This window comes from Trachinotus anak, unplaced genomic scaffold, assembly GCF_046630095.1.
Source record: "Trachinotus anak isolate AG129_WGS33_773 ecotype Australia unplaced genomic scaffold, CSIRO_AGI_Tana_v1 ptg000008l, whole genome shotgun sequence".
Classification (NCBI taxonomy): domain Eukaryota; kingdom Metazoa; phylum Chordata; class Actinopteri; order Carangiformes; family Carangidae; genus Trachinotus; species Trachinotus anak.
The window spans coordinates 28,576,005-28,603,038 of record NW_027273859.1 but is presented as its reverse complement, the minus strand read 5'-3'; the positions used below and the strand labels follow the sequence as shown (position 1 = coordinate 28,603,038).

The 27,034-nt window shown below is 39.0% G+C and overlaps 2 protein-coding genes across 2 annotated transcripts in view; one reads left to right on the top strand and one right to left on the bottom strand.

Annotated features, from left to right (window-relative positions):
• The window catches only part of LOC139624691 (sperm-associated microtubule inner protein 10-like), a 22,163-nt gene extending 5,817 nt beyond the window's left edge, over positions 1-16,346 (top strand). Inside the window, exon 5 of the mRNA XM_071483998.1 lies at positions 16,230-16,346. The gene's annotated coding sequence lies outside the window, so the exon portion shown is untranslated. The remainder of the gene's footprint in view (positions 1-16,229) is intronic.
• Positions 453-27,034, bottom strand: LOC139624773 (trichohyalin-like). The gene is made up of 14 exons (XM_071484150.1): positions 26,658-27,034; positions 25,110-25,742; positions 24,915-24,986; positions 22,400-23,587; positions 20,005-22,112; positions 14,820-14,914; positions 13,910-14,013; positions 11,898-11,951; positions 9,891-10,931; positions 6,801-7,433; positions 6,621-6,686; positions 6,474-6,530; positions 3,628-4,815; positions 453-3,293 (listed from the first exon to the last, which is right to left on the bottom strand). Exons 1-14 carry the CDS (start codon positions 26,734-26,736, stop codon positions 1,189-1,191), a joined length of 9,423 nt encoding a protein of 3,140 aa, XP_071340251.1. The 5' UTR covers positions 26,737-27,034; the 3' UTR covers positions 453-1,188.

Here is a 27,034-nt window from a genome sequence, read left to right as displayed (position 1 = left end):
CCACTGCAGCTCAACAAGAAAACACAAGCCAAGAATTTCTTATATTACAATGTCTGTGACTTTGGAAGGTCCCCACCTGATATATGGATAACTTAGACTGCTGAAGCTTCTTATCAACTTCAGATAAACCAACATTCTTAGGGAGGTTATATTTTACATGCATGTTATGTTTGATTGTTTGCTTTGTTTCTGCTTTTGTCATCTCAGCATCATTGAAACTGAGGGTCAACCCTCAATGTATCTCTGAGAAATAACTAAAGGTTGATGATGATAATGATGATGATGATAATGATGTGTTAGTTTAGTAGACAGTGTAACTGTATTACTGATGTTTAGTTGGTGAAGTAAACATTTGCAGCTGTGTCACTGATGATGTCCGAGCACAGACATCAGATTATAAACACCATCCTGTTGGTAATAACCTTTGCTGAGCTACGACAGAGACCAGTCAGTCCAGTTTATTAAAGCAAAGTTTATTAAAATAATACATTTATCAACTCAGCAATCTACAGAAAAAATATAATCTCTTATAGCGTTTACATTTTTTGAAAGAAGAAAAAAAAATCAAGATGATGGATATTATGGATATGGATTCATGATGATGGATATGTTTGATTCTGTACACATACAAATATACATCCTGGTCATTAACACTAAATATAAAAACACGTCCAATATACAATAGAATATCAAGTTTTTCGAACATGTAGATTCCAACATTTTGTATCTCTGTCCCTTTAAACCAGTTTGCTACCATTCAGGAGCAGTTGTTCTCTTTTGCTATGTCAACTAAAAAGCTACAAATATGAACAAACCAATACAAAGGAAAAGGAAGTGAATACAAAGCTGGAGAAAGTCTCTTCAGAATGATGATGTTGTGTTAACTTTGTGATCTTTATTTGCTGGTGAAAAAGAAAAGTGCAGCTCAAACAGCAGAAAGTGTTCCTACAACTTCTCTGAGGAGAAACAGGATTCATGGGATGTGCTGCTCCATCAGTGGCATTTTCCCCCAAATCCATTTAGAATCAGCAGGAAACTGTGGCTGTTAACATTTACTGAACAAGTACACACCTGGATGTAGTGACATGTAATGTACAGTACATTACCTGCCCAAAACAACCAACATCATGTAAATAAAGAAAACAAACTGGACTGCAGCTGAAACAGCTGGAAAATATGAACATTATCTCATGAAATTGAACACCATCTCTTCTCCTCTGGCGTCAAAAGCTTTTCTTTCAGTTCGTTCATTTCTTTCTCGTGTTTTTTCTCCAGTTCATCTAGTTTTTCCTGACAGACTCCATCTTGGGTCTTCAGTTTCTCTTTTAATTTCTCAGTCTCTTCTTTATGTTTTTTCTCTAATTCTTCCATTTTTTCTTTCTGTTGTTTGTTATTTTCATCTAAAACTTTCTCTCTGAATTCATTCATTTCTTTCTCATGTTGTTTCTGTAATTTTTCAATTTTTCTCTTCTGAGTTTCTTTCTGCTGAGTCAGTTTTTGTTCCAGCTCCTTCATTTCTTGTTGATGTCTGGAGGATAAATCAGCCTTTTTATTGCTCCAGTCTTCTTCACTTTGGGTTGAAACTTTCTTCTCCAAATCTTCCATTTCTTGTCTGTGTTTTTGCTTCAATTGATCAATTTCTTCCTTTTCTTTGTTTTCATTTTCAAGATCCTTTTCAAGATCAACCATCTCTATTTTGTGTTTTTCCTTCAATTTCTTCATTTCATCCTTATATTCTTTCTTTTGGGTCACAAGTAGCAGGATCAAGTCAGTCAGTTCTCTTTTTTGTTTGTCCTGCAGTTTGTCCAGTTGATCAATTTCTTGTCTCAGATTTCTTTCTTTATGTTCTGCGAGATCCTTTAACCTGTTATATTCCTCCTGTTTCTCCTTCATGTGTTCCTCATGCTGTTGCTTCAGTGTCTTTATTTTGTCCAGATGTTCATCTATCAGAGCTGCAAAGTCTTTCTCCTTTTTCTGTCTGAACTCATTGAATTCTTCGGCTTGTTTTCTGGCCTCTTCTTCATAATTCTTCTTCATTTCCTCCATTTTTTTCTTATAGTTTTCCTCTAATTCTTTTCTCTCCTTCTCCTCTTGTTCTCTTCTCATTCGATCTTGTTCTTTTCTTTCATTTTCATATTTTTCTCTTTTCTGTTCATATTCTTCTTGGAGCTTTTTACGTTTTTCTTCCTCCTCCTGTCGTCTCTGTTCATTTTCCTGATATCGTTTTTCCCACCACTCTTTTCTTTCTTTCTCCCAGGCTTCTCGTTTTTCATTCATCTCTTTTCTACTTTGCTCCAGTTTTTTGTCAATGGTTTCTTTTTCCTGTGATTCTGTTTTGATTTTTTTCTCCATAGCTTCCAGTTTTTGTTCCCACTCCTGTTGCTGAATTTCTTCCTGTCTTTTCCTCTTTCTCTCTTCCTCTTCTCTCTTCTCCTGTTCTTTCTGTCTCTGCTCACACTCCTTCTTTATTTTTTCCTCCATTTCCTTTAGTTGTTTGTCTCTCTGTTTTCTCTCTTGTTCCATTTCTTCTCTCTGTTCTTCCATTCTTCTTTTCATTTTTTGCATCTCTTCCTCATGTTTTCTTTCTAGTTCCTCTCTCTCTCTCTTCATCTCTTCTTCCTTCTCCTTCAGGATCTTCTCCACTTCTTTCTGTATCGCTGCTTCAGCCTCTTGCAGCATCTCATTAGTGTAGCAGCTGCCTCCATTTCTCTTCACCATGGTGTCGATCTTCTTTATCAGTTCACTGACTTGTGTGCGATTGTTTTTATCACGGTTATTAAACACATGGTATCTTCCTCCACAGTCAGAGATCAGCTTCTTGAAGGAATCATCACATTTTTGTTCAATGTACTCATCAATTGGCAGCTCAGCCTCCTCCACATCATCTCCTCTAGTTAAAAGAATGATGGTGAATTTCTCTGAATTCTTCCCAAAGACTTTCTTTATGAGTTTCAGTGTCTCCTTCTCCTCTGGTGTGAATCTGCCGATCTGTAACACCAACAGGAAGACATGTGGTCCTGGAGCCAGGAGACTGATACATTTCACCATCTCCTCATTAACCTCTTCACGGGACAAGGTTGAGTCAAACAGACCAGGAGTGTCGACCACAACAACAGGACGACCGTCCACTTCACCCTGAGCTTTCTGACAACGTTTGGTGACTGATGTTTGACTTGGTTCAGCTTTAAACTCTTTTCTTCCCAGAATGGTGTTTCCTGAAGAGCTCTTTCCATTACCAGTCTTCCCTATCAGCACAATCCTGAGACACTCTGGACTCTGAGTCTCTTCATCACCTGTGAAAAGGGAAGATATGAAGTTACAGTATACAGTTTCGTATAGAATTTAATGCTGAATGAATAGTTCACGACAGCAAAATTTTTAAATCAATAATTATTATTATTTTTATTTTTTTTTGTATGGGAACACCCTGGTGATTCACCTGGTAGAATGCCAACCATAGAGACTTAGTCCTAACTGCTGCAGCCAGGGTTCAAATCAACCTGTGGCCCTTTGCTTAATGTCATCACTTCTCTCTCTCCCTGACTTTCCTGTTTCTCTCTCACTGTGACTATCAGAATATAGGCATCAATATTCAAAAAATAACATAAAAAAATATACAGTACTTACAGCTGCCCTTATTTTTTGTTTTCAGATCCATCAGCTCAGACTGTAGCGTGTGAAGGTTTTTCTCTTGTTGTATGATTTTTTCTATTTGGGCAAATGCAAATGTCTCTGTTGTGTAGCAGTGTGGTTTGTCCTGCTTGTGTCTCATCTTTTCCACAGCGTCCAACAGTTCAGGGATCTGCTGTTTGTCCTTGATGTTGAGAACAACAGATCTTCCTCCACAGCTCTGAAGCAGCTCCTGGATGTCTCTGCTCTTTTCTACAAAGTTAACAACAGCTGGAGCTGTAGGATCTGACTCCACAGTGAACAGAATCATGGTGAAGTCATTGACTTCAGAGCTGAATGTGTTCTGGATGGTCTCTAACTCTCCCTTGTCTTCATCAGTGAGGGGACCCACAGGTAGGACCAGGATGAAGGCATGGACGCCCTCAGGATCACAGAGGGAGATACACCTGAGAGATTCCTTCATCACTTCCTCCTGAGGTTTTCCATACAAGGCAGGAAGCTCCATCAGGGAAACCCGACGTCCACACACCTCTCCCTGATGTTTAACACACTCTGAGGAGTTGGAGACTGAATGAAGCTCTGTCTGACCTAAAATGACCTCAGCTGCTGAAGTCTTCCCTGCTCCTCTCCTCCCACACAGAACCAGGTTTAAAGCTGGTTTCATCTGTTCAGACTCTTCAGTGAAGGTGAGGAAGGTTCCTTCGTTTTCATCAACAATGTTCTCAATCTTCTCCATTAACTGATTGTGATCATCTTCAGACATGTTGTACTGTCTTCCTCCACAGTCTTTAAGCAGCTGACTCACAGTGGGTTGTGTTCCACTGTTCTTCTCTGTCATGACGACCATTGAGTGTTTCAAAGCATCTTGACCAAACAAACTCAGGATGAACTTCAGTGTTTTTCTGTTCTCCTCAGTGAAATCAGAAGGCTTCACTAACAGCAGCAGAACATTTGGTCCAGGAGAACAAAGACTCACACACCTCTTCACCTCTTCTCTCACTGCTTCCTCAGACAGACTGAACACGTCTGGAGCTTTCACCACTGTTAATGGTTTTCCTCTCCACTCTCCACTGTTGACCTCACGTTGTTTTTGGAGATGAATACCTTGACTCTTCAGGATGAAGTTACCAAGTTTTGTCTTCTTGTCATCACTTTTTCCCACCAGTACAATCCTGAGTGAAGATACTGTAAGAAAACAGAGAAATAATGTCACAGTTTGGAGTTGGTGTCAACAGGTGAGTGAACCTCAGATACGAGGACACTGCAGGTAGTTTGATCAAAATGTATCTGAAGCCTTCGGTCCAGAGCCCTGACACAGGCTGTCCCCTGTCCGATCAATGAAGGAACAGGACTATGAGGCAGCCACCGCCCTGATCAGGTCCAAATACACTGTCCACAACCTCCACATGACACTGAAGAGACGTGTCAATCAAGACAGCTCAACAACATCCAGAGCCTTTTGTCTTTCAGGGCAAATGTCCACTGTGTAGCTTTGAACTCCCTCAATGATCTGTCCCAGGAAGATGAGTCAGGCTTCATGTTCTCCAACTCTCCCTTCACTAAGTGTGTTGAGTTCAGGAGCTCCTCACACTGGTGTTATCTGTGCTGAGACTCTTTATAATACTGGATGCTCATGATCTTAGCTGAAGAATATGGTCCTGAACATCCACAGCTACATGTGACAACATGTATTATGTTATTTTGTGTGTATTGTGTGATAATTGTCTCACACATTGTGACTCACACGTGTCAGTATATTATGAACCTGGCTAAGACAGATGCAGTCTAATCCAACAGTCCTGCAGTAAATACTCTTGAAGTTTATAATGTTGCTCATGTGAAATGACACACAGCAGGTCTAACCTTCAGATGTTTATTGATTGATTGTTGTGCTCTGATCAATACATCCATTCATTTAGAACAGTGACATTTTAATTCTATTGAAGGAAACACCTTGTTTGGGTGAGCTGGCTGGATTATTATTTGCTGACTGCAGAGAGAGAGAGCAAGAGAGAGATCAATTGCTGGGTGAGCTCGGTTAACTTTTAAGAGAGAGCGACGCTCTGAGCTGCCACAAACTTGTCTCAACAGAAACTTCGTACCTACAGTTTTCTACGTCCTCCTAGTCTCAGTCGAAAAACATTTCAGTTATGAAATTAGACTCTGACTGCATCTGTGGTCTAAACCTCTGATTCATTCAACACAAACTGGAAACTGACGTGTTGCTATAGCAACAGAAAATTCTGGGTGAAAGGGTGAAAGATCCAGATCCGTTATTAACAATTCTCATAGACACAAAGAGTAACTCAGTAACTTAGACTGAAAATCAGTTGTGCAGCAGTTAGAACATTTTCTTTATAGAGTTATAAAACTGTTACTTTCAGATCTTTGGTTTAGACTTTGACATTAACAGACACACAAACAGGCTGCAAGGAACTAAAGAGAGAAAAATAATGTTCCTTACTGTGTTATTATTGTTGCATCTGTCTGTAAAATGGGCTGCTGTGATTGGTCCAGACTTCACACATGATTGTAACTCAAAAAGTGTTTTCTTTGACTATATTTAAATATTTAAAGAGTTTATTGTGTATGTAAATGTTCATTTCAGCAGTTAAAAATCAAAGTTAGGCAAATGTTCTCCAGGTCATTTGGGCCAAATGTACCAGTGGGTGGGTCCAGGCCCATTAGGCCCAAACATAACACTGGGTCTGATTCAGAGGTTTATCAGTGAAGTGTTGAACAGACTGACTCAGCTGACAGAAGCAGCTTTTCTCCTGAATGGGTCAAACACAAGTCGAACACATGTCGAGTATCTAAGTCATGAGTGGTATTAATTTACTTACACTGGCTGTTTCTACTTTCAACTGATGGAGTCTGTGATGTAGACCAAGGGTTCCACCCTGTTAAAAAACAAAATATATATGAATCACAGTAAATCAACTTTCTCCCAGATCTCTGACTGCATGATAATCATCTGTAAGTGTACTTACATCTGGAGATGAAGCTTCCTGTTGAATGAGACGTCTGCTGTGGCTGTACTCCTGTCATAACTGGTCCTACAGAAATATAAAAATAAAAAAACATTAACTGAAAAAACCTTAAACTCAATGTTCAAACCTGATCATGGATGAGTTTTATTCATCGAATATAAAAACTGTTCCTCCACTTACTCTGAGCTGTAACAAGATCCAGGTTGACACGACCTCCTGCTCCTTGATGACTCCTCGATGAGTCAGATGTTGCATCTTTGAAAACATCACAGCTCACATGTTCTCCATTGTTCTGCTTCACCACCTGATCCAGATGTGTTAACAGATGTTGACGTCCAAGGTTCTTCTGCCACAACAACCTGGATCTACATTTTCTGATAATGTCTCCTAATGGTGGATGTTGTACATATTTATCTATGGAACCTGAACTCTCCTCTCTGGGTGCTGAGATCAGAACCAGTGAATGATCAAATGATTGATCACTGAATATGTTCAGGACTCTGCAGAGCCTCAGTTTCTGTTCCTCAGTGAAGTCTTCAGGCTGTAGAACCAGCAGGAACACATGAGGTCCAGGATCAGAGAGTCTCACACAGTTCTCTACATGTTCTGTCAGTTTGTGTTCAGAGATGTCAGGATGAAGTAGATCTGGGGGGTTGATGAGGACTATTTCTTTCTCCTTCCACTGTCCTCTGACTCTCTGAGAGCGGACTGGTTCTTTTTCAGTGTTGAACACGTTCTTTCCCAGTATGAAGTTCCCCACTGTTCTCCTCTCAGACCAGCTGTTCCCCAGCAGAACAACCCTCAGCTCAGACACTGAAGAGAAAATGAGTTCAGTCATTCAAACAGTAACTTGGTGCTAAATCCACTTTGAGGTAGTAAAATGAACATCCATTTAATTATTCTGTAAATTGATTAGTGTTTTACAACTGTAAATCCTATGACAATGCCATGAACTTCATTTACTTGAATCTGAGAAAAAATGTTTCTGTTTCTGAACCTGAACCTGAACCTGACAGGTCTGGACAAATTCCAGGTTCCTAATTGGATCAGCTGCGATTACCAGTGGTGAAAGCAACATGCATAATGAATTACAAGTGTTGCTGACCTTGGCCTGACAATTGACTTCCTATTTACACTGGCACGTTCATGCCCTTTGTACATTCTCATGTGATATGTGTTTTCAGGTGTTAGTGTGGACAATGCAGACGATATTTCTGACATGAAGCTAAAACACTCGTCTGGACAAAGATCATTCTTGTTTTAAAAAGTTGTTTTTGTTGTTGCAGTGTGGACGTAGATTTATTTATCTTCAGGTATTTTAACATTTGTTTTCATCTGAAGTCACATAGTGAACTGGGGTTTGACAAGAGCTACTTGACCTCCAGAAGAACTGAATTTAGGAGCCATAAAGTTCTTTACACATCAGGAACAACACAAATAAACATGAAAAAACAAGTATGACCTAAACACACCACATACAGTCACATCAAATATTGTGCAATGTGAATCCAGGTTCTAAAATATTGTGCAATGTCAAGTGATGATGAGATATTTTTTTATATAATACTGCTAGCATTAACTGAGTAGCTAGTATTAGCAAAGGTTTCACTATGTCACTGTGACTGTCTACAAACTACTAATGAAGTGACTCCATTATTCATGTCTTCATTGTCTCACAGTCTGTCCTTTTTGTAAAGGGTTAAAAATATGTTGTAGAAGACATGAATAAAGAGTGTAAAAAATCAAAATGGATAAATGTGTGTGTATATATCTGAACAGGACATTAGATGGCGCTTTGTGCCTGTGAGGAACTTAGGATGTGGGAGAGGCCAGTGCGGTGCAGAAATAATCCTGCACGCAAGCTGAACACAAGCTAAAATTTTTGGTCTGTTTGTTATCATACACAAGTAGGTTAATATTCCTCAAATGCAGATGCTTATGCTCACAGTGGATAAGAGTGTGTGGAACCCCTGTGAAGTTGTGTAGCTACTGTTAAGAGCTTTTGTAGTGACGTAGTGAAATTGAAGTTGTTATGAGACATGCTACAGTGCTAGGCTAGCGGACCTGACACACAATGCTACTATGATGCTAATTAGTTAACTTTACTGTCTTAGTGGACTGACATGCAAATGTTTGTGTTAATATGTTGTATGTTGTAAGCATGTCCTGTACTGCGAATTTTCCTCATAATAATTGATAGTATTTCTTGTGCTAACAATAAGTTGTGAGCACATAACTTAATATCTGATGTATGCATTTCTGCTCTGGCTTAGTTAATGACTATTTTTCTTATAAACAGCAGAATAAATCCTGCATGCAAGCTGAATGCAAGCTAAAGTTTTTGGTCTCTTTATTATCATACAAAGCTGCAGGATTTACACACCCCACCCATCAGGCAAGGGTGGGCAACATTTTTGTCATAAAATTAAGAATTTTGGGAGACAAAAACAATGATTCACCATATTGAATGTTTTAGTGTCTCATTCCAATGTTCAATAAATATTCCAGGTGTGCCAAAAGAAAATTCCTTAATTTCCTTAATCCTTAACTGTTTTGTTAGTCTGGTGGGTATTTTCCATTTCTACACACTCTGACACATTATTACTTATTAGTTATTTGTGTTTTCAGTCACGTTGCTGGTGAGTAAAATCAATTTCTATTTTCTTTCCTCTGTGTATTTTATTGAATCTTCCAGTCAGGAGTATAAACTTCAGATATCAACCTTCATCTGTAAAATATTATAAAAACTCTGCGAGGATGCAAAAAGTCAGTGTTATACTTTCTGAATCTGCAAATACACAAGTGTCCAGTAGGGTCCATGTGACATAAACGTAATAATCCGAGGGTGTATGTGAGGTTCTGGTGCAGACGTCAGTGTACCAACCTATTTGTTTTATCTGCACAGCCACTAACCTACAAGAGCTGGAAAATTAATATGTACACTGAGTTTGGAGAGAGGCTGTGAGGAGGTCCACCGCTACCCTCACCTCTACAGCTCAGAAGAACAAGTAGAGCAGACAAAGCAGTTCTTCTACTTCCTGCATAGATGTCACCATTTTGATTTGAATCATGGTGCACATGTGCAGAATACGTAGATGATCTACTCTGCAGGTGTGGAACCTGTTCCTGAAGCAGAGGATAAATCAAAATAACTGTGTGTCTGTAGGATCTGCAGCTGTCTGTGTACACGTCTGTGAGCGAGTACAGCTCAGAAACATAATAATACAAGTGTTAGAAACAACGTCAGTGTGAAAAGAGAATAAATCTTACAATGGGACTCCTCTTGGAGCTTTGTGGACGTTGCCTCCTCCTCCAGGTTCTGTTTTAGATCCTGCGTTTGTTCCCACATGTCATTTTTTTCTTTATCCTCTCGATCTCTCTTCATCTCTTCTACAACTCCTCTACTCTGCTCCAGTTTCCTCTCAGCAGTTTCCTTTTGTTCTCTTTCTGATTGAACTCTTTTCTCTGAAGCCTCCAGTCTTTCTCTCCATTCCTGTTGTAGAGTTTCTTCTTGTTCATTCCGTCTCTTTTCGTCTTCCTCTCGTTCTCTCTTTCTCTCCTCACGTTCCTTGTTGATGGATTCGTCTTTGTCCTTCAGCTGTTTCGATCTTAGTTCTTTCTCCTGCTCAATCTCTCCTCTCAGTGTTTGTAATTCTTCCTCATGTTTTCTCTTCATCTCCTTCATCTCTTCTTCCTTCTCTTTCATGATCCTCTCCACTTGTATTTTTGTGGATTCCTTTGTGTCGTCAAACATCTCAGCAGTGTAGCAGCTGTTTCCATTTTCCTTCACCATGGTCTCGATCTTGGTCAGCAGCTCACTGACTTGTGTGCGGTTTGTTTCATCTTTGTTATTAAAGACCTGATATCTTCCTCCACAGTCGTTTATTAGTTGTTTGACAAAGTCATCACAACCTTTGATATAACTCTCAAATGACTGATCGTACTGTTCTTCTCCTCTGGTGAAGATAATGATGGTGAAGTCTCCAGACTTTTTTCCAAAATATTTCTTGATCAGTTCCACAGAGTCTTTCTCCTCTGGTGTGATGTTCCCGATCTGTAGAACCAGCAGGAACACATGAGGTCCAGGATCAGAGAGACTCACACAGTTCTCTACATGTTCAGAGATGTTGTAATGAAGCAGATCTGGGGTGTTGATGAGGACTATCTCTTTCTCCTTCCACTGTCCTCTGACTCTCTGACAACAGTCTGGTTCTTCCTCAGTGTTGAACACGTTCTCTCTAAGTATGAAGTTCCCCACTGAACTCCTCTCAGACCAGCTGTTCCCCAGCAGAACAACCCTCAGCTCAGACACTGAAGAGAAAAACACTGAATCAGAAAATACATCCATGTGTAGACTTCATCTAAGATGCACAGTGGCTGAAAGTAACTGAGTACATTAACTGAAGGACAGTTCTTAAGTACAAATACTACAAATACTTGTACTTTACTTGAGTCTCTTCTCCACAACACTTCTGAGGAAAATATCATACTTTTTAATTTTACACATTTACTTGACAGTTTTAGTTACTTTACATAGTCGGATTTTATGAACAAATCATATGAAGAACTTTAAAATGTGATGCTTTGTTATGAATTAATCTACAACAGTGACTCTAAGTTCATCTGAAACAATCAGTCGACAAACAGAAATGTTATTTATTTAAATCCTTAAACTGTTTGGTTTGTCTACAAACTTTTGTTTTGTAGATTTTCTTTTGAAGTAATTCGAAAAATGTTTTCACCATTTAAAAAAAATATTTTTGGACAAAACAAACATTGTGAAGATGTCACTTTGAACTCTAGGTAAACTATTTTCATACATTTTATAAATAATCAATTGAAAAATAATCAGCAGATTGATAGAAAATTAAAATAATCATTGGTTGATGATCTGATGATATCATACATTATAGTATATAGTCATAACAAGGGGCATTTAACTACTTTTCCAACTTTAAACACATTTTCCTGATTAAACTCACATAATTTTACTTCAGTAACATTTTCATTTCAGGACTTTAACTTGGGTAAAGGATCTGAATATTTTCTCCATCACTGAAATAAATAAATATAGTAAAACCAGATTTATAACCAATGAGATGTCATGGCTTTTTGAAGGTGGAAGTAGTGAATGTGTTTACTGTTTTCATCTAGAAATAAGATTCACCTCAGAAATAATCAAATAAAATAAAATGGGAGTTTGTACCCACCACCTGTAAATACTGTAATTCTATTAGTTGATATACAGAAGAGTAATTCTGACTCAGTTTAACTCACTGTTTGGAGGCAGGAGATCAAAGCTGTTGCGCCGCTTCACTGGTTGCAGATCATCTGTCACAGAACATCCACAGAACATCGAGTCAATCACATGTAAATTTGAATTCATCTCTTCTTAATTAATCTTTTCCTGGAGGATCATATTACTGTCAATCATCTTGTATTTTCGTGTGTTTTTACTTGTTTTAGTTAAAAGTAGTAAAAACCAAGAGCAAAACCAAACAGAGGTCTTCTGCCTCAGATCCAGACAGAGAGAGTTTACAGACAAAACTCAGATTAAAGCAACATATGGAAAAGATTTAATGACAACGTGAGACGTCTCTGACAAACATGTGAATATTAAACTTTGGAGCTTGTCCTGAACTACAAGGTGTCAGATTCATTCACATATCTAACACAGTCTGGGTCAAACTGGCAGTGATTCATTTTATTCTCAGCCTGGACCCAGAAACACACTGCTTTAGCTAACTGAGGTTCTGGAAGAGAAAATATACAATAAAATACAGATTATCCATCTTATTGCACAATACACAATACAAGTCTATGAATGTGCTCAGTCAGCTTCCTCTGCATATTGTGTTCTGCTCAGTTATTGTTCCACGTACTTCATCACCTTCTGTGTAGAAATATGGAGAAATGTATTGACAGTAATGCTACTGGCTGCATATCTGATTCCCTCAGTAATGTTGCACAGACAAAATATAGATTGCTCAAAATACTTGACTCTTTCATCCCCTTAGAACCAGAAAACACATGTGGTTTAAATCAGCACCATGGTTTTCAGATGGCACCAACCAACTCAAACAGATTAGTAGAAAACTCAAGAGCAAGTGGTGTATAACAAAAAGAGACTTTTTTTACCTTGTCTGGATCGAGAGTTTAATAAAAATAATCCACAGTTTCTGTTTGTTTCTGTTGCTAACCTTACACAGGATACCCCAGCCAGTAGCTCTTCATTCAGTGCTCATGATTTCATGACTTCTTCATGTTAATTAGATAAAACCACTGGTCCATTCTCCACTCAGAGTGATGCTGACCAACTCTCTTTGACGGATACAGACACTGTGACTTGGACCAACAGCTTTCACTGTGTAGGAAGCAGGTGAACTGCCTCCAAACTTCCAACCTCTAGATTAGACAATATACTTTAAAGACCTGTTAACTGTTTAAAGAGTCTGATTCTTGCTTCATTATCAAGTCACCTTCCATGGGCTCTGTGTCCTCAGCTTCAAACACTTCCATTATTAAATCACTGCTTAAAAAAACTTAATATTAATGCACAAATTTTGAAAAATAATCAACCAATTTCAAATCTTCATTTCATGTTAAATTTACAGGAAAGGTCTGTCACTGCCTCCTGACCAAACAATGTTTCTGATCAGTGTCAACCAACTAGATTTGATAATGTTGTCGTATTATTTTTAATTTGTCATTTTATTTGCTTGCTGTCTGTATTTTCTCTCATCTTAAAGTGTATTGGGACCATGTTGCATGGTGAAATCAAATTATTTCATTGATTGATTACCACCCTGCTGGTGATTCCTAAGAAACAATGAGTGGGACTGTGCCTTGCTCAAAGACACTTCACCTGGACAGCACATCGGGAAGAAGACACAGTTTTTCTCACTCAGATTCTTATCAATATTTCAACACTCTTAAAAAGCTGAATTTGTTCACAGAGGAAGGATTGTTGGCTCAGTTTCCACAAACTAGAAGATTACTATAAAACAAAACAGGAACAGTTTATTACATGAAGGTGCAGCAGTAGTTATACACGTGTTCTTAACCGTGTGTTTCTACATGATATGATCATTTATAATATGTAAATGTTCCACATTCAAATGTCTACAAATGACTGGACTCATGTTTATATTTTTGAGTCATGTACTTACATTATCCCAAATGATTCCAGCAATTCCCAAACCAGATAAATAACAATGTGTGTAACATGAACAGTGTGAGGAGACAACAGTAGTGTGTTATCCACACTAATGAAGTCGGACTGTACTCACCTGGTGCTGCAGCCGCCATCTTGTCCTCTGCTGAGAGTAATTCAGCTGGAGGGAAGAGGAATAGTTTAGCTTCTGTGACACTGAACTCTGTTCCACTCAGACGCCTTAATTAACTCATTATCAAGTGTTTGGTTAATGTTGTTTGGCAAAAACAAAAAGTGTTTCCTCCCTGTGTCACCAACTGTCCTGTAACAATAACAGGAAAAACATTTCACTCTTCATACAAAGGTTTTCATAAAGCCAAAATATTTCACTGTGATAAACTGAAGAGAAGTTTTCTAATCCTGGTGTTGTTCTCTTCTTCCTGTGATCAACCACCGGAATCTGAAACTAATTCACCACACTGAATTTAACTTTTCTACATTTACGTTCAAATCTGAGACACTGAGCTCAAACTCTATTGTCTACATGTAAAAAATAAAGATGTGTGTTAAGATAAGCAAACACACAAACCCAGTTACGGGACGAGTCGGTTTACGGCCCTAATCACAGCTGATATGCTACCGGTCAGAAATAATAACCCACCTTTAGAACTTAAACTTTGTCAGAGTCCTGCATCTTCAAGGTTCTGTCCAAGGACAAGAGCCACATTTAACACCTGCCAAAGGAGCCGCTCAAAGCCCCACAAAGCTGCTTCCAGATCAGTTATTCAAGGTCTGAACACTCACCTCCGAGCCATCAATCACTTTTCAACGTTGTTTTGTGTTTAATTTGAAGTTTCACCACTGAACTTGTTGCTGCGCCATCAGTCCGAGCCCATAAAGTGAAACTGTCTGTACCTGTACAAACAGGTGGAACAGGTCTGATCAGTGAAGGGACATGGTTCATTTTATTTCCTGTAACTGGGGCCTAGGATGGGGAGGTGGAGAATCTTGTCATACATGTCAGACACACCTGAAGTGGACCGTACCATTTCTTCATGTTGACGGTGGTCATTGAACGTCTCTCCTGCCTCCCTCCATCAGCTGCTCTGTCCTCAGGTCTCTGCTCCCTGTTGCTCAGACACTGGAGTTAAATGGAAATGTCAGTGTTTAACTGTCCAGCTCGGTGATTACATTTTAGTTTCTTACCTTCACAGTTTGTGAATTAATTTGACAAGTATGAGCTGATAATTGTTCATGTTGGGTGATTTCTAACTTTGGCCTTCAGTCATGTCAGCTGGCTGATGCCTTTATATCTAATGCTGGTTTGGTAACCACTGCTCCACCACTTCCTGCTTCCTACATGCAGTGCAGCATCCCTGGTTGAATGATGGTCTTTCCCTCCAGCTGATGGTTCACAGTTCTTTTAATTTGAAACATTGCTTGTACTGTAGTTCATGAATGACTATTTGTGTGAGAGGTGAGAGGACAGGGCTGGCTCTCTCAGCTGTTGTGCAGTGAACAAGACGGTGTATCGGTCAGGACACAGGGAATGAGGACGAGTTGGTGTCAGACTTCAGCCGAGTTTATTGCCAGTCACTCAGTATTGTCATTAGTTTAATAACAACAGAACATACGACCGCTGTAAATACCCAAATATACATATCTGTATCTGTATTAAACAAACCATAGACATTTATCCTGAATATATGAATACACATAGTGAGGCTTATAATATAAACAACAGCTTGAATTTCTACAATAGGAGCAGAATATAACTCCTGACCCAGAAATACAATATAAAGGTATGAAGGGCTGATACTCGGAGAAATGAAGCAACATTCAGATTGAACAAAGTCACATGGTCCAATAGTGACACCTACTGACCACACAAGGTACTACACATCATCATCATTATCATCACTTCATACTGAGTGACTGTAACATACAGAAGGATGGATTTCAAATGAAAGGTAACTGGACAGAACTTTCTATCTGTATTGCTGTACTGTGTTTATGTCACTCCTGTCGTAAATAATGTCCCCTATGCAAATGTTCACATAAGAGACCAGAGCCTTTTATACACTATTTATAACTTATTCCCAGCTTCCACAGCCTGATCTATAACTCTACTGCAAAACTCTTAAAACACACTTCAGTGTCATACAAGCATAAAATGAAACACACACCAAACTTGTGCCTCTATCAACAGGAGCTGAATGACCAAACAATATCAAAGAGTCTCTTTCTGACAGCACTACTGTTTGTTACCGTGATGACGTTCTTACTTTAAATGCTACCGTCAATGTACTTCAAAATAAAAGCATGACCTTTGCCATAAAACCAGAAGAACAAACAACCATAGACTTACACCGACCAGCCATAAATGATCGAACTAATATCTTGTTACAGTGGCACCTGGCAGTGGGTGGGCAGCAAGTCAACATTTTGTCCTTGAGGTTGATGTGTTGGAAGCAGAAAAAATGGGCAAAGATTTGAGCGACTTTGACAAGGGCCAAATAGTGATAGCCAGACGACTGGGTCAGATCATCTCCAGAACTGCAGCTCTTGTGGGATGTTCCCAGTCTGCATTGGTCAGAACCAATCAACGGTGGTCCCAGGAAGGAAAACCGGTGAACCATGAACACCGGTTGCTGATCCAATTGAAGAGCTACTGTAGCTCAAATTGCTGTAAATGTTAATGCTGGTTCTGATAGAAAGGTGTCAGAACACAGTTTGTTGTGTATGGAGCTGTGTAGCCACAGACTGGTCAGGGTGCCCATGCTGACCCATGTCCACCACCAAAGCGCCTACAATGAGCATCAGAACTGGACCATGGAGAAATGGAAGAAGGTGGCCTGGTCTGATGAATCACGTTTTCTTTTACATCATGTGGATGGCCAGGTGTGTGGGCGTTATTTACCTGGGGAAGACATGGGACCAGGATGCACTATGGGAAGAAGGCAAGCAGGAGGCAGTTTGATGCTTTGGGTAATGTTCTGCTGGGAAACCTTGGGTCCTGCCATTAATGTGGCTGTTACTTTGACAACAGTATTCCCTGATGGCAGTGGCCTCTTTCAGCAGAATACTGTCCCCACCACACTGTAAAAATGGTTCAGAAATTGTTTGAGGAGCACAACAATAAGTTTGAGGTGTTGACTTGGGCTCCAAATTCTCCAGATCTCAATCCGATCGAGCATCTGTGGGATGTGCTGGAAAAACAAGTCCAATCCATGGAGGTTTGTAGCACCGGTATCACACCACTTACTGCGCCACTGGACCAGTTCTAGGTTCTAAGGAGTGGGGAACAAGAATATTTACACCAGAGACTGTTGCTTTAAATTCAGAAGGCCGGCAATTTACTGAATGCAAAAAACACATATAAAACACAGTACACAAAACAAAAGAAAATACCCTGCAGGTTCCCAATTTTGAGGTAAGTATTATTATGAAAAGGTATTTCACTTTTTCGTTTTGTTCTTTCGTTCACCTAGTTTATTTCAGTAAAGCTAATCTAAGTTAAGTTAGACCAGTCTCTTTTCTCCTAGGTTGCATCTATTTTAGAATTCCTATTTTTCTTCCTGAGTTAACTCTTTTTCTGTCTTTTACAGGTAAAAGAATACCTTCAATTACACAATCAAATCAAAGTGAACCACAACAATTTCAAATCACATTCAAAAATATTAACTCAATAGGAAAAGGAAATTATGACACTTTCGATCCAAATTCAAGTCCAAATGTGAGTTCAAGTGTTCAGTTCAATGAAAAGTTTCAGTTCGATTCAGTCCAAAAATAATAATTCGATCCGTTCTCAGTTCAGTTTAATCCCAGATACTCCTACCACTCTGGCAGTCACCATACAGAAGATTTCCTCACTGACGATGGAGAGGAGGTGGAGGTCTGGGTCTGGCCCGCCATCTTGAATCCCGCCTGTGGCAGACCGATTCCCGCCCCACCGAGCTTCAAACCAAGCAAAAAAACCTGACCCGTGTAACAGGTCATAAACACAATAAATCTCTTTTTAAATCCTCAAATTACACAAATAAATGTTTCACAGTCTTCATAAACCCAACATATTAACTGGTAAACAGTTTATGACGGAGCATTTCCTTGTAAACAGCTACGTTTTTAGCGTTAGCTTTCCGCCAGAAAAAAAATACAAGACAAAAATGCAAGAAAATAAACACAAAACTCACCAAAACCGGTGTGGCTTAGTTCTCATAAAATCCCCGTCAGTTCCCGACCAGGTAAGTTATGTTTTTTCAACTGCAAAATCAACTTTTTCACTGTTTTTCTGCTTATTAATCGCTGCTCGTTCCCTCAGGTCTCCGCTGCCGCGTCACACAGGCGCGACATCTAGCGTCACTAGTCCCTTAAAGGGGCAGCGACACTGATTAACTGTCAGCTTCCTTTTAATCTTATTTATGTCATTTTTTAACATGGGTTACAGGATCCACCTCACAACTTAGGATCTGCTGCTGACGGCTCGGTGCCAGATACCACAGCAGACCTTCAGAGGTCCAGTGGAGTCCATGCCTCAACGGGTCAGAGCTGTTTTGGTGAATAAAGGGAGACCTACTCAATATTAGGTGGGTGGTTAAAAAGTTATGGCTTTGATTTGCGTGAGTAAATATGCATAAAATGATTAAACATAAGGCTAACACATTATGAGATTATGTTTGAACCATACTAAAGGTCATTTAAATGCAGTGAACCCTAAATCTGAATATGTAAGAAGGAGGCAGAGAATAATACAGTTTACACATCATGGCTGCTGGAGTTTCACCACTGGATTTATTTTGCACAAATATTTGCACAAGTTTATCTGAAGCAAATATGAGACTTTGTCTTAAATAACTATAACTAGTGGACAAGTCTTTCTAGTACATATTTCCCCCACCTGATATATGGATAACTTAGACTGCTGAAGCTTCTTATCAACTTCAGATAAACTTAACATTCTTAGGGAGGTTATATTTTACATGATTGTTTGCTTTGTTTCTGCTTTTGTCATCTCAGCATCATTGAAACTGAGGGTCAACCCTCAATGTATCTCTGAGAAATAACTAAAGGTTGATGATGATAATGATGATGATGATGATGATGATGATGTGTTAGTCTAGTAGACAGTGTAACTGTATTACTGATGTTTAGTTGATGAGGTAAACATTTGCAGCTGTGTCACTGATGATGACTGAGCACAGCTACAACAGAGACCAGTCAGTCCAGTTTATTAAAGCAAGGTTTATTAAAATAATACATTTATCAACTCAGCAATCTACAGAAAAAATATAGTCTCTCATAGCATTTAAATTTTCTGGAAGAAGGAAAAAAAATCAATATGATGGATATTATGGATATGGATTCATGATGATGGATATGTTTGATTCTGTACAAATACACATCCTGGTCATTAGCACCAAATATAAAAACACGTCCACTGGGTAAGATTCATATCGTTTCAGAATGAAATATTACAGAACAAAAAGAACGTTGAGATCCTGTGATTTACTGAGAATATGAAGTTTTTCAAACATGTAGATTCCAACATTTTGTATCTCTGTCCCTTTAAACCAGTTTGGTTCCATTCTTATTAATATACAATCAGTTATGTCAGAGTAACTCTTATTCCATTGTGTTTGTAGATGTGTGTTCAGAAAAGTCCAGTATTCAGGGAACAGAGGTTTTAACAGTGAATACAACACATGATAAGAACGTGACAGGATAAGTTATTATAGAACAACTTGATGGAAAGATCATTTTGACTAAAGCTCTGAGATAAACCATGAACATTTCTGGAGAGAGGAGCAGTTGTTCTCTTTTGCTATGTCAACTAAAAAACACAAACATTAACAAACCAATACAAAGGAAAAGGAAATGAATACAAAGCTGGAGAAAGTCTCTTCAGAATGATGATGTTGTGTTAACTTTGTGATCTTTATTTGCTGGTGAAAAAGAAAAGTGCAGCTCAAACAGCAGAAAGTGTTCCTACAACTTCTCTGAGGAGAAACAGGATTCATGGGATGTGCTGCTCCATCAGTGGCATTTTCCCCCAAATCCATTTAGAATCAGCAGGAAACTGTGGCTGTTAACATTTACTGAACAAGTACACACCTGGATGTAGTGACATGTAATGTACAGTACATTACCTGCCCAAAACAACCAACATCATGTAAATAAAGAAAACCAACTGGACTGCAGCTGAAACAGCTGGAAAATATGAACATTATCTCATGAAATTGAACACCATCCATTTTCCTCTGGAGTCAAAAGCTTTTCTTTCAGTTCCTTCATTTCTTTCTCATGTTCTTTCTCCAGTTCATCGATCTCTTCCTGACAGCCTCCAGCTCTGGTCTTCAGTTTCTCTTTTAATTTCTCAGTCTCTTCTTTATGTTTTTTCTCTAATTTTTCCATTTCTTCTTTCTGTCGTTTGTTATTTTCATCTAAAACTTTCTGTTTGAATTCATTCATTTCTTTCTCATGTTGTTTCTCTAATTCTTCAATTTGTTTCTTCTGAGTTTCTTTCTGCTGAGTCAGTTTTTGTTCCAGCTCCTTCATTTCTTGTTGATGTCTGGAGGATAAATCAACCTTTTTATTGCTCTGATCTTCTTTACATTGGTTTGAAACTTTCTTCTCCAAATCTTTCATTTCTTGTCTGTGTTTTTGCTTCAATTGATTCATTTCTTCCTTTTTTCCCCCGCTGTTTTGGGTTTCAACATCCTTTTCGAGATTAATCATCTCTTTTTTGTGTTTTTCCTTCATTTCCTTCATTTCATCCTTATATTCTTTCTTTTGGGTCAGAAGTAGCAGGATCAAGTCAGTCAGTTCTCCCTTTTGTTTGTCCTGCAGTTTGTCCAGTTGCTCAATTTCTTGTCTCAGATTTCTTTCTTTATATTCTGCGAGATCCTTTAACCTGTTATATTCCTCCTGTTTCTCCTTCATGTGTTCCTCATGCTGTTGCTTCAGTGTCTTTATTTTGTCCAGATGTTCATCTATCAGAGCTGCAAAGTCTTTCTCCTTTTTCTGTCTGAACTCATTGAATTCTTCGGCTTGTTTTCTGGCCTCTTCTTCAGAATTCTTCTTCATTTCCTCCATTTTTTTCTTATAGTTTTCCTCAAATTCTTTTTTCTCCTTCTCCTCTTGTTCTCTTCTGATTAGATCTTGTTCTTTTCTTTCATTTTCATATTCATCTCTTTCCTCTTCATACTCTTCTTGGAGTTTTTTCAGTCTTTCTTGCTCCTCCTGTCGTCTCTGTTCATCTTCTTGATATCGTTTCTCCCACCACTCTTTTCTTTCCTTCTCCCAGTTCTTTCGTTCTTTTCTCATCTCCTCTCTGCTCTGTTCCAACTCTCTGTCAATAGTTTCCTTTTCCTTTGATTCAAACTTTATTTGTTTTTCCAGATCCTTAAGTTTTTGTTCCCACTTCTGTTGTTGAATTTCTTCCTGCCTTTTCTTCTTCCTGTCTTCCTCCTCTCTCTTCTCATGTTCTTTCCGTCTCTCTTCACGCTCCTTCTTTATCTTTTCCTCCTTTTCTTTTAGTTGTTTGTCTCTCTGTTTTCTCTCTCGTTCCATTTCTTCTCTCTGTTCATCCATTCTTCTTTTCATTGCTTCCTTTTCTTCCTCATGTTTTCTTTCTAGTTCCTCTCTCTCTCTCTTCATCTCTTCTTCCTTCTCCTTCAGGATCTTCTCCACCTCTTTCTGTATCGCTGCTTCAGCCTCTTGCAGCATCTCATTAGTGTAGCAGCTGCCTCCATTTCTCTTCACCATGGTGTCGATCTTCTTCATCAGCTCACTGACTTGTGTGTGGTTCCCTTCATCATAGTTATTAAACACATGGAATCTTCCTCCACAGTCAGAGATCAGCTTCTTGAAGGAATCATCACATTTTTGTTCAATGTACTCATCAATGGACCGTTTCTCACGCATTAGTTTATCTCCTCCAGTTAAAAGAATGATGATGAACAACTCTGAATTCTTCCCAAAGACTTTCTTGATGAGTTTCAGTGTCTCCTTCTCCTCTGGTGTGAATCTGCCGATCTCTAACACCAACAGGAAGACATGTGGTCCTGGAGCCAGGAGACTGATACATTTCACCATCTCCTCATTAACCTCTTCATGGGACAAACTATTGTCAAACAGACCAGGAGTGTCGACCACAACAACAGGACGACCGTCCACTTCACCCTGAGCTTTCTGACAACGTTTGGTGACTGATGTTTGACTTGATTCTGCTTCAAACGCTCTTCTTCCCAGAATGGTGTTTCCTGTAGAGCTCTTTCCACAGCCAGTCTTCCCTATCAGCACAATCCTGAGACAATCTGAGCTCTGTTCGTCCTCATCAGCTGTGAAATAAGACATGAAGTTATAGTAGGCTGTACAGTATAGACTTAATGCTGAATGAAAGGTTCATGACAGAAAAATATTTGTCTGAATTATGATTATTATAATTCATATTTTAAAAAAATGTAAAGTACAGGGGCACCAGGATTTTAATCAACCTGTGGCCCTTTGCTGAATGTCATCACTTCTCTCTCTCCCTGACTTTCCTGTTTCTCTCTCTTACTGTGACTATCAGAATAAAGGCAACAATGCCCCAAAGAATAACTTTAAAAAAATATAAAGTACTTACAGCTGCCCTTGTTTTTTGTTTTCAGATCCATCAGCTCAGACTGTAGCGTGTGAAGGTTTTTCTCTTGTTGTATGATCTTTTCTATTTGGGCAAACGCAAATGTCTCTGTTGTGTAGCAGCAGGGTTCTTCTTTGTAGAGTCCAACTTTTTCCACAGCATCCAACAGTTCAGGGATCTGCTGCTTGTCCTTGATGTTGAGAACAACAGATCTTCGTCCACAGCTCTGAAGCAGCTCCTGGATGTCTCTGTTCTTTTCTACAAAGTTAACAACAGCTGGAGCTGTAGGATCTGACTCCACAGTGAACAGAATCATGGTGAAGTCATTGACTTCAGAGCTGAATGTGTTCTGGATGGTCTCTAACTCTCCCTTGTCTTCATCAGTGAGGGGACCCACAGGTAGGACCAGGATGAAGGCATGGACGCCCTCAGGATCACAGAGGGAGATACACCTGAGTGATTCCTTCATCACTTCCTCCTGAGGTTTTCCATACAAGGCAGGAAGCTCCACCAGGGAAACCCGACGTCCACACACCTCTCCCTGATGTTTAACACACTCTGAGGAGTTGGAGACTGAATGAAGCTCTGTCTGACCTAAAATGACCTCAGCTGCTGAAGTCTTCCCTGCTCCTCTCCTCCCACACAGAACCAGGTTTAAAGCTGGTTTCATCTGTTCACACTCTTCAGTGAAGGTGAGGAAGGTTCCTTTGTTTTCATCAACAATGTTCTCAATCTTCTGCATTAACTGTCTGTGATCATCTTCAGACATGTTGTACTGTCTTCCTCCACAGTCTTCAAGCAGCTGACTCACAGTGAAACGTGTTCCCCTCTTCTTCTCTGTCATGACGACCATTGAGTGTTTCAAAGCATCTTGACCAAACAAACTCAGGATGAACTTCAGTGTTTTTCTGTTCTCCTCAGTGAAATCAGAAGGCTTCACTAACAGCAGCAGAACATTTGGTCCAGGAGAACAAAGACTCACACACCTCTTCACCTCTGTTCTTATGGTCTCCTTAGATGAACTAAACACATCTGGAGCTTTCACCACTGTTAATGGTTTTCCTCTCCACTCTCCACTGTTGACCTCACGTTGTTTTTGGAGATGAATACCTTGACTCTTCAGGATGAAGTTACCAAGTTTTGTCTTCTTGTCATCACTTTTTCCCACCAGTACAATCCTGAGTGAAGATACTGTAAGAAAACAGAGAAATAATGTCACAGTTTGGAGTTGGTGTCAACAGGTGAGTGAACCTCAGATACGAGGACACTGCAGGTAGTTTGATCAAAATGTATCTGAAGCCTTCTGTCCAGAGCCCTGACACAGGCTGTCCCCTGTCCGATCAATGAAGGAACAGGACTATGAGGCGGCCACCGCCCTGATCAGGTCCAAATACACTGTCCACTGTTGAGTTCAGGAGCTCCTCACACTGGTGTTATCTGTGCTGAGACTCATTATAATACTGGATGCTCATGATCTTAGCTGAAGAATATGGTCCTGAACATGCATAGCTACATGTGATAACATGCATAATGTGATTTTGTGCATAGCTATGTTGACGTTTAACAAAAGAGAGAGCAATGCTCTGAGCTGCCACAAACTTGTCTCAACAGACACTTTGTACAGTTTTCTACGTCCTCCTAGTCTCAATAGAAAAACATTTCAGTTATGAAATTAGACTCTGACTGCATCTGTGGTCTAAACCTCTGATTCATTCAACACAAACTGGAAACTGACGTGTTGCTATAGCAACAGAAAATCCTGGGTGAAAGGGTGAAAGATCCAGATCTGTTTTTAACATTTCTCATAGACACAAAGAGTAACTCAGTAACTTAGACTGAAAATCAGTTGTGCAGCAGTTAGAACATTTTCTTTATAGAGTTATAAAACTGTTACTTTCAGATCTTTGGTTTAGACTTTGACATTAACAGACACACAAACAGGCTGCAAGGAACTAAAGAGAGAAAAATAATGTTCCTTACTGTGTTATTATTGTTGCATCTGTCTGTAAAATGGGCTGCTGTGACTGGTCCAGACTTAACACAGGCTTGTAACTCAAAAAGTGTTTTCTTTGACTATATTTAAATATTTAAAGAGTTTATTGTGGTCTAACTGTTCATTTCAGCAGTTAAAAATCAAAGTTAGGCAAATGTTCTCCAGGTCATTTGGGCCAGTTGTACCAGTGGGTGGGTCCAGGCCTGTTAGGCCCAAACATAACACTGGGTCTGATTCAGAGTCATTTTCAGGTTTATCAGTGAAGTGTTGAACAGACTGACTCAGCTGACAGAAGCAGGTTTTCTCCTGAATGGGTCAAACACAAGTCGAACAAATGTCGAGTATCTAAGTCATCAGTGGTATTAATTTACTTACACTAGCTGTTAGTGCTTTCGACTGATGATGGAGTCTGTGATGTAGACCGAGGTTTAAAGGCTGTTAAAAAACAAAATCAATATGAATCACAGTAAATCAACTTTCTCCCAGATCTCTGACTGCATGATAATCATCTGTAAGTGTACTTACATCTGGAGATGAAGCTTCCTGTTGAATGAGACGTCTGCTGTGGCTGTACTCCTTTCATGAAATGCTCTGGTCCTATAAAAATATAGAAATATAAAAATATAAAACCATTAACTGAAAAAAACCTTAAACTCAGTGTTCAAACCTGATCATGGATGAGTTTTAGTCATCCAATATAAAAACTGTTCCTGCACTTACTCTGAGCTGTAACAGGATCCAGGTTGACGCGACCTCCTGCTCCTTGATGACTCCTCGATGAGTCAGATGTTGCATCTTTGAAAACATCACAGCTCACATGTTCTCCATTGTTCTGCTTCACCACCTGATCCAGATGTGTTAACAGCTGTTGACGTCCAAGGTTCTTCTGCCACAACAACCTGGATCTACATTTTCTGATAATGTCTCCTAATGGTGGATGTTGTACATATTTATCTATGGAACCTGAACTCTCCTCTCTGGGTGCTGAGATCAGAACCACTGAATGATCAAATGATCGATCATTGATGTTTTCAAGGACTGATTGTAGCCTCAGTTTCTGTTCCTCAGTGAAGTCTTCAGGCTGTAGAACCAGCAGGAACACATGAGGTCCAGGATCAGAGAGACTCACACAGTTCTCTACATGTTCTGTCAGTTTGTGTTCAGAGATGTTGTAATGAAGCAGATCTGGGGTGTTGATGAGGACGATCTCTTTCTCCTTCCACTGTCCTCTGACTCTCTGACAACAGTCTGGTTCTTCCTCAGTGTTGAACACGTTCTCTCTAAGTATGAAGTTTCCCACTGAACTCCTCTCAGACCAGCTGTTCCCCAGCAGAACAACCCTCAGCTCAGACACTGAAGAGAAAAACACTGAATCAGAAAATACATCCATGTGTAGACTTCATCTAAAATGCACAGTGGCTGAAAGTAACTGAGCACATTAACTCAAGTACTGTTCTTAAGTACAAATACAATAAATACTTGTACTTTACTTTTATATTTACTTGACAGTTTTAGTTATTTTACATATTCAGATTTTACAAACAAATCATATGAAGAGCTTTAAAATGTGAGGCTTTGTTATAAATTAATCTACAACAGTGACTCTAAGTTCATCTGAAACAATCAGTCGACTGACAGAAATGTTATTTATTTAAATCATTAAACTATTTTAACATTCTTTTGAGGTAATTCAAAAATGTTTTCACCATTTAAAAAAAATATTTTTTGGACCAAAGCATTGTGAAGATGTCACTTTGATCTCTGGGTAATCATGATGGCTTTTCTCACTATTTTCACAAAATGTATATATGATAAATTGATTAATTGAAAAATAACCAGCAGATTGATAAAAAATGAAAATAATCATTAGTTGCAGCCTTATTCAAAAAATGTCCTCAACCAACTACAGCAGCAAAACCCTGCTTTAATAATAACACATGAATAATGATGATCTGATGATATCACACATTATAGTCAGAACCGTTAAAGGAGCTTTTTTCAGCATTAACTACTCTTCAAACTTTAAACACATTTTCCTGATTAAACTCACATAATTTTACTTCTTAACATTTTCATTTCAGGACTTTGACTTGTGTAAAGGATCTGAATATTTTCTACATCACTGAAATAAATATAATAAAACCATAATAATATTCACCTCAGAAATAATCAAATAAAATAAAATGGGAGTTTGTACCCTCCACCTGTAAATACTGTAATTCTATTAGTTGATATACAGAAGAGTAATTCTGACTCAGTTTAACTCACTGTCAGGAGGCAGGAAATCAAGGCTGCTGCTCCGCTTCACTGGTTGCAGATCATCTGTCACAGAACATCCACAGAACATTGAGTCAATCACACGTAATCTTTAATTCACCGCTTCTTAATCAATCTTTTCCTGGAGGATCATATTACTGTCAATCATCTTATATTTTCATGTGTTTTTACTTGTTTTAGTTAAAAATAGTAAAAACCAAGAGCAAAACCAAACAGAGGTCTTCTGCCTCAGATCCAGACAGAGAGAGTTTACAGACAAAACTCAGATTAAAGCAACATATGGAAAAGATTTAATGACAACATGAGACATCTCTGACAAACATTTGAATATTAAACTTTGGAGCTTGTCCTGAACTACAAGGTGTCAG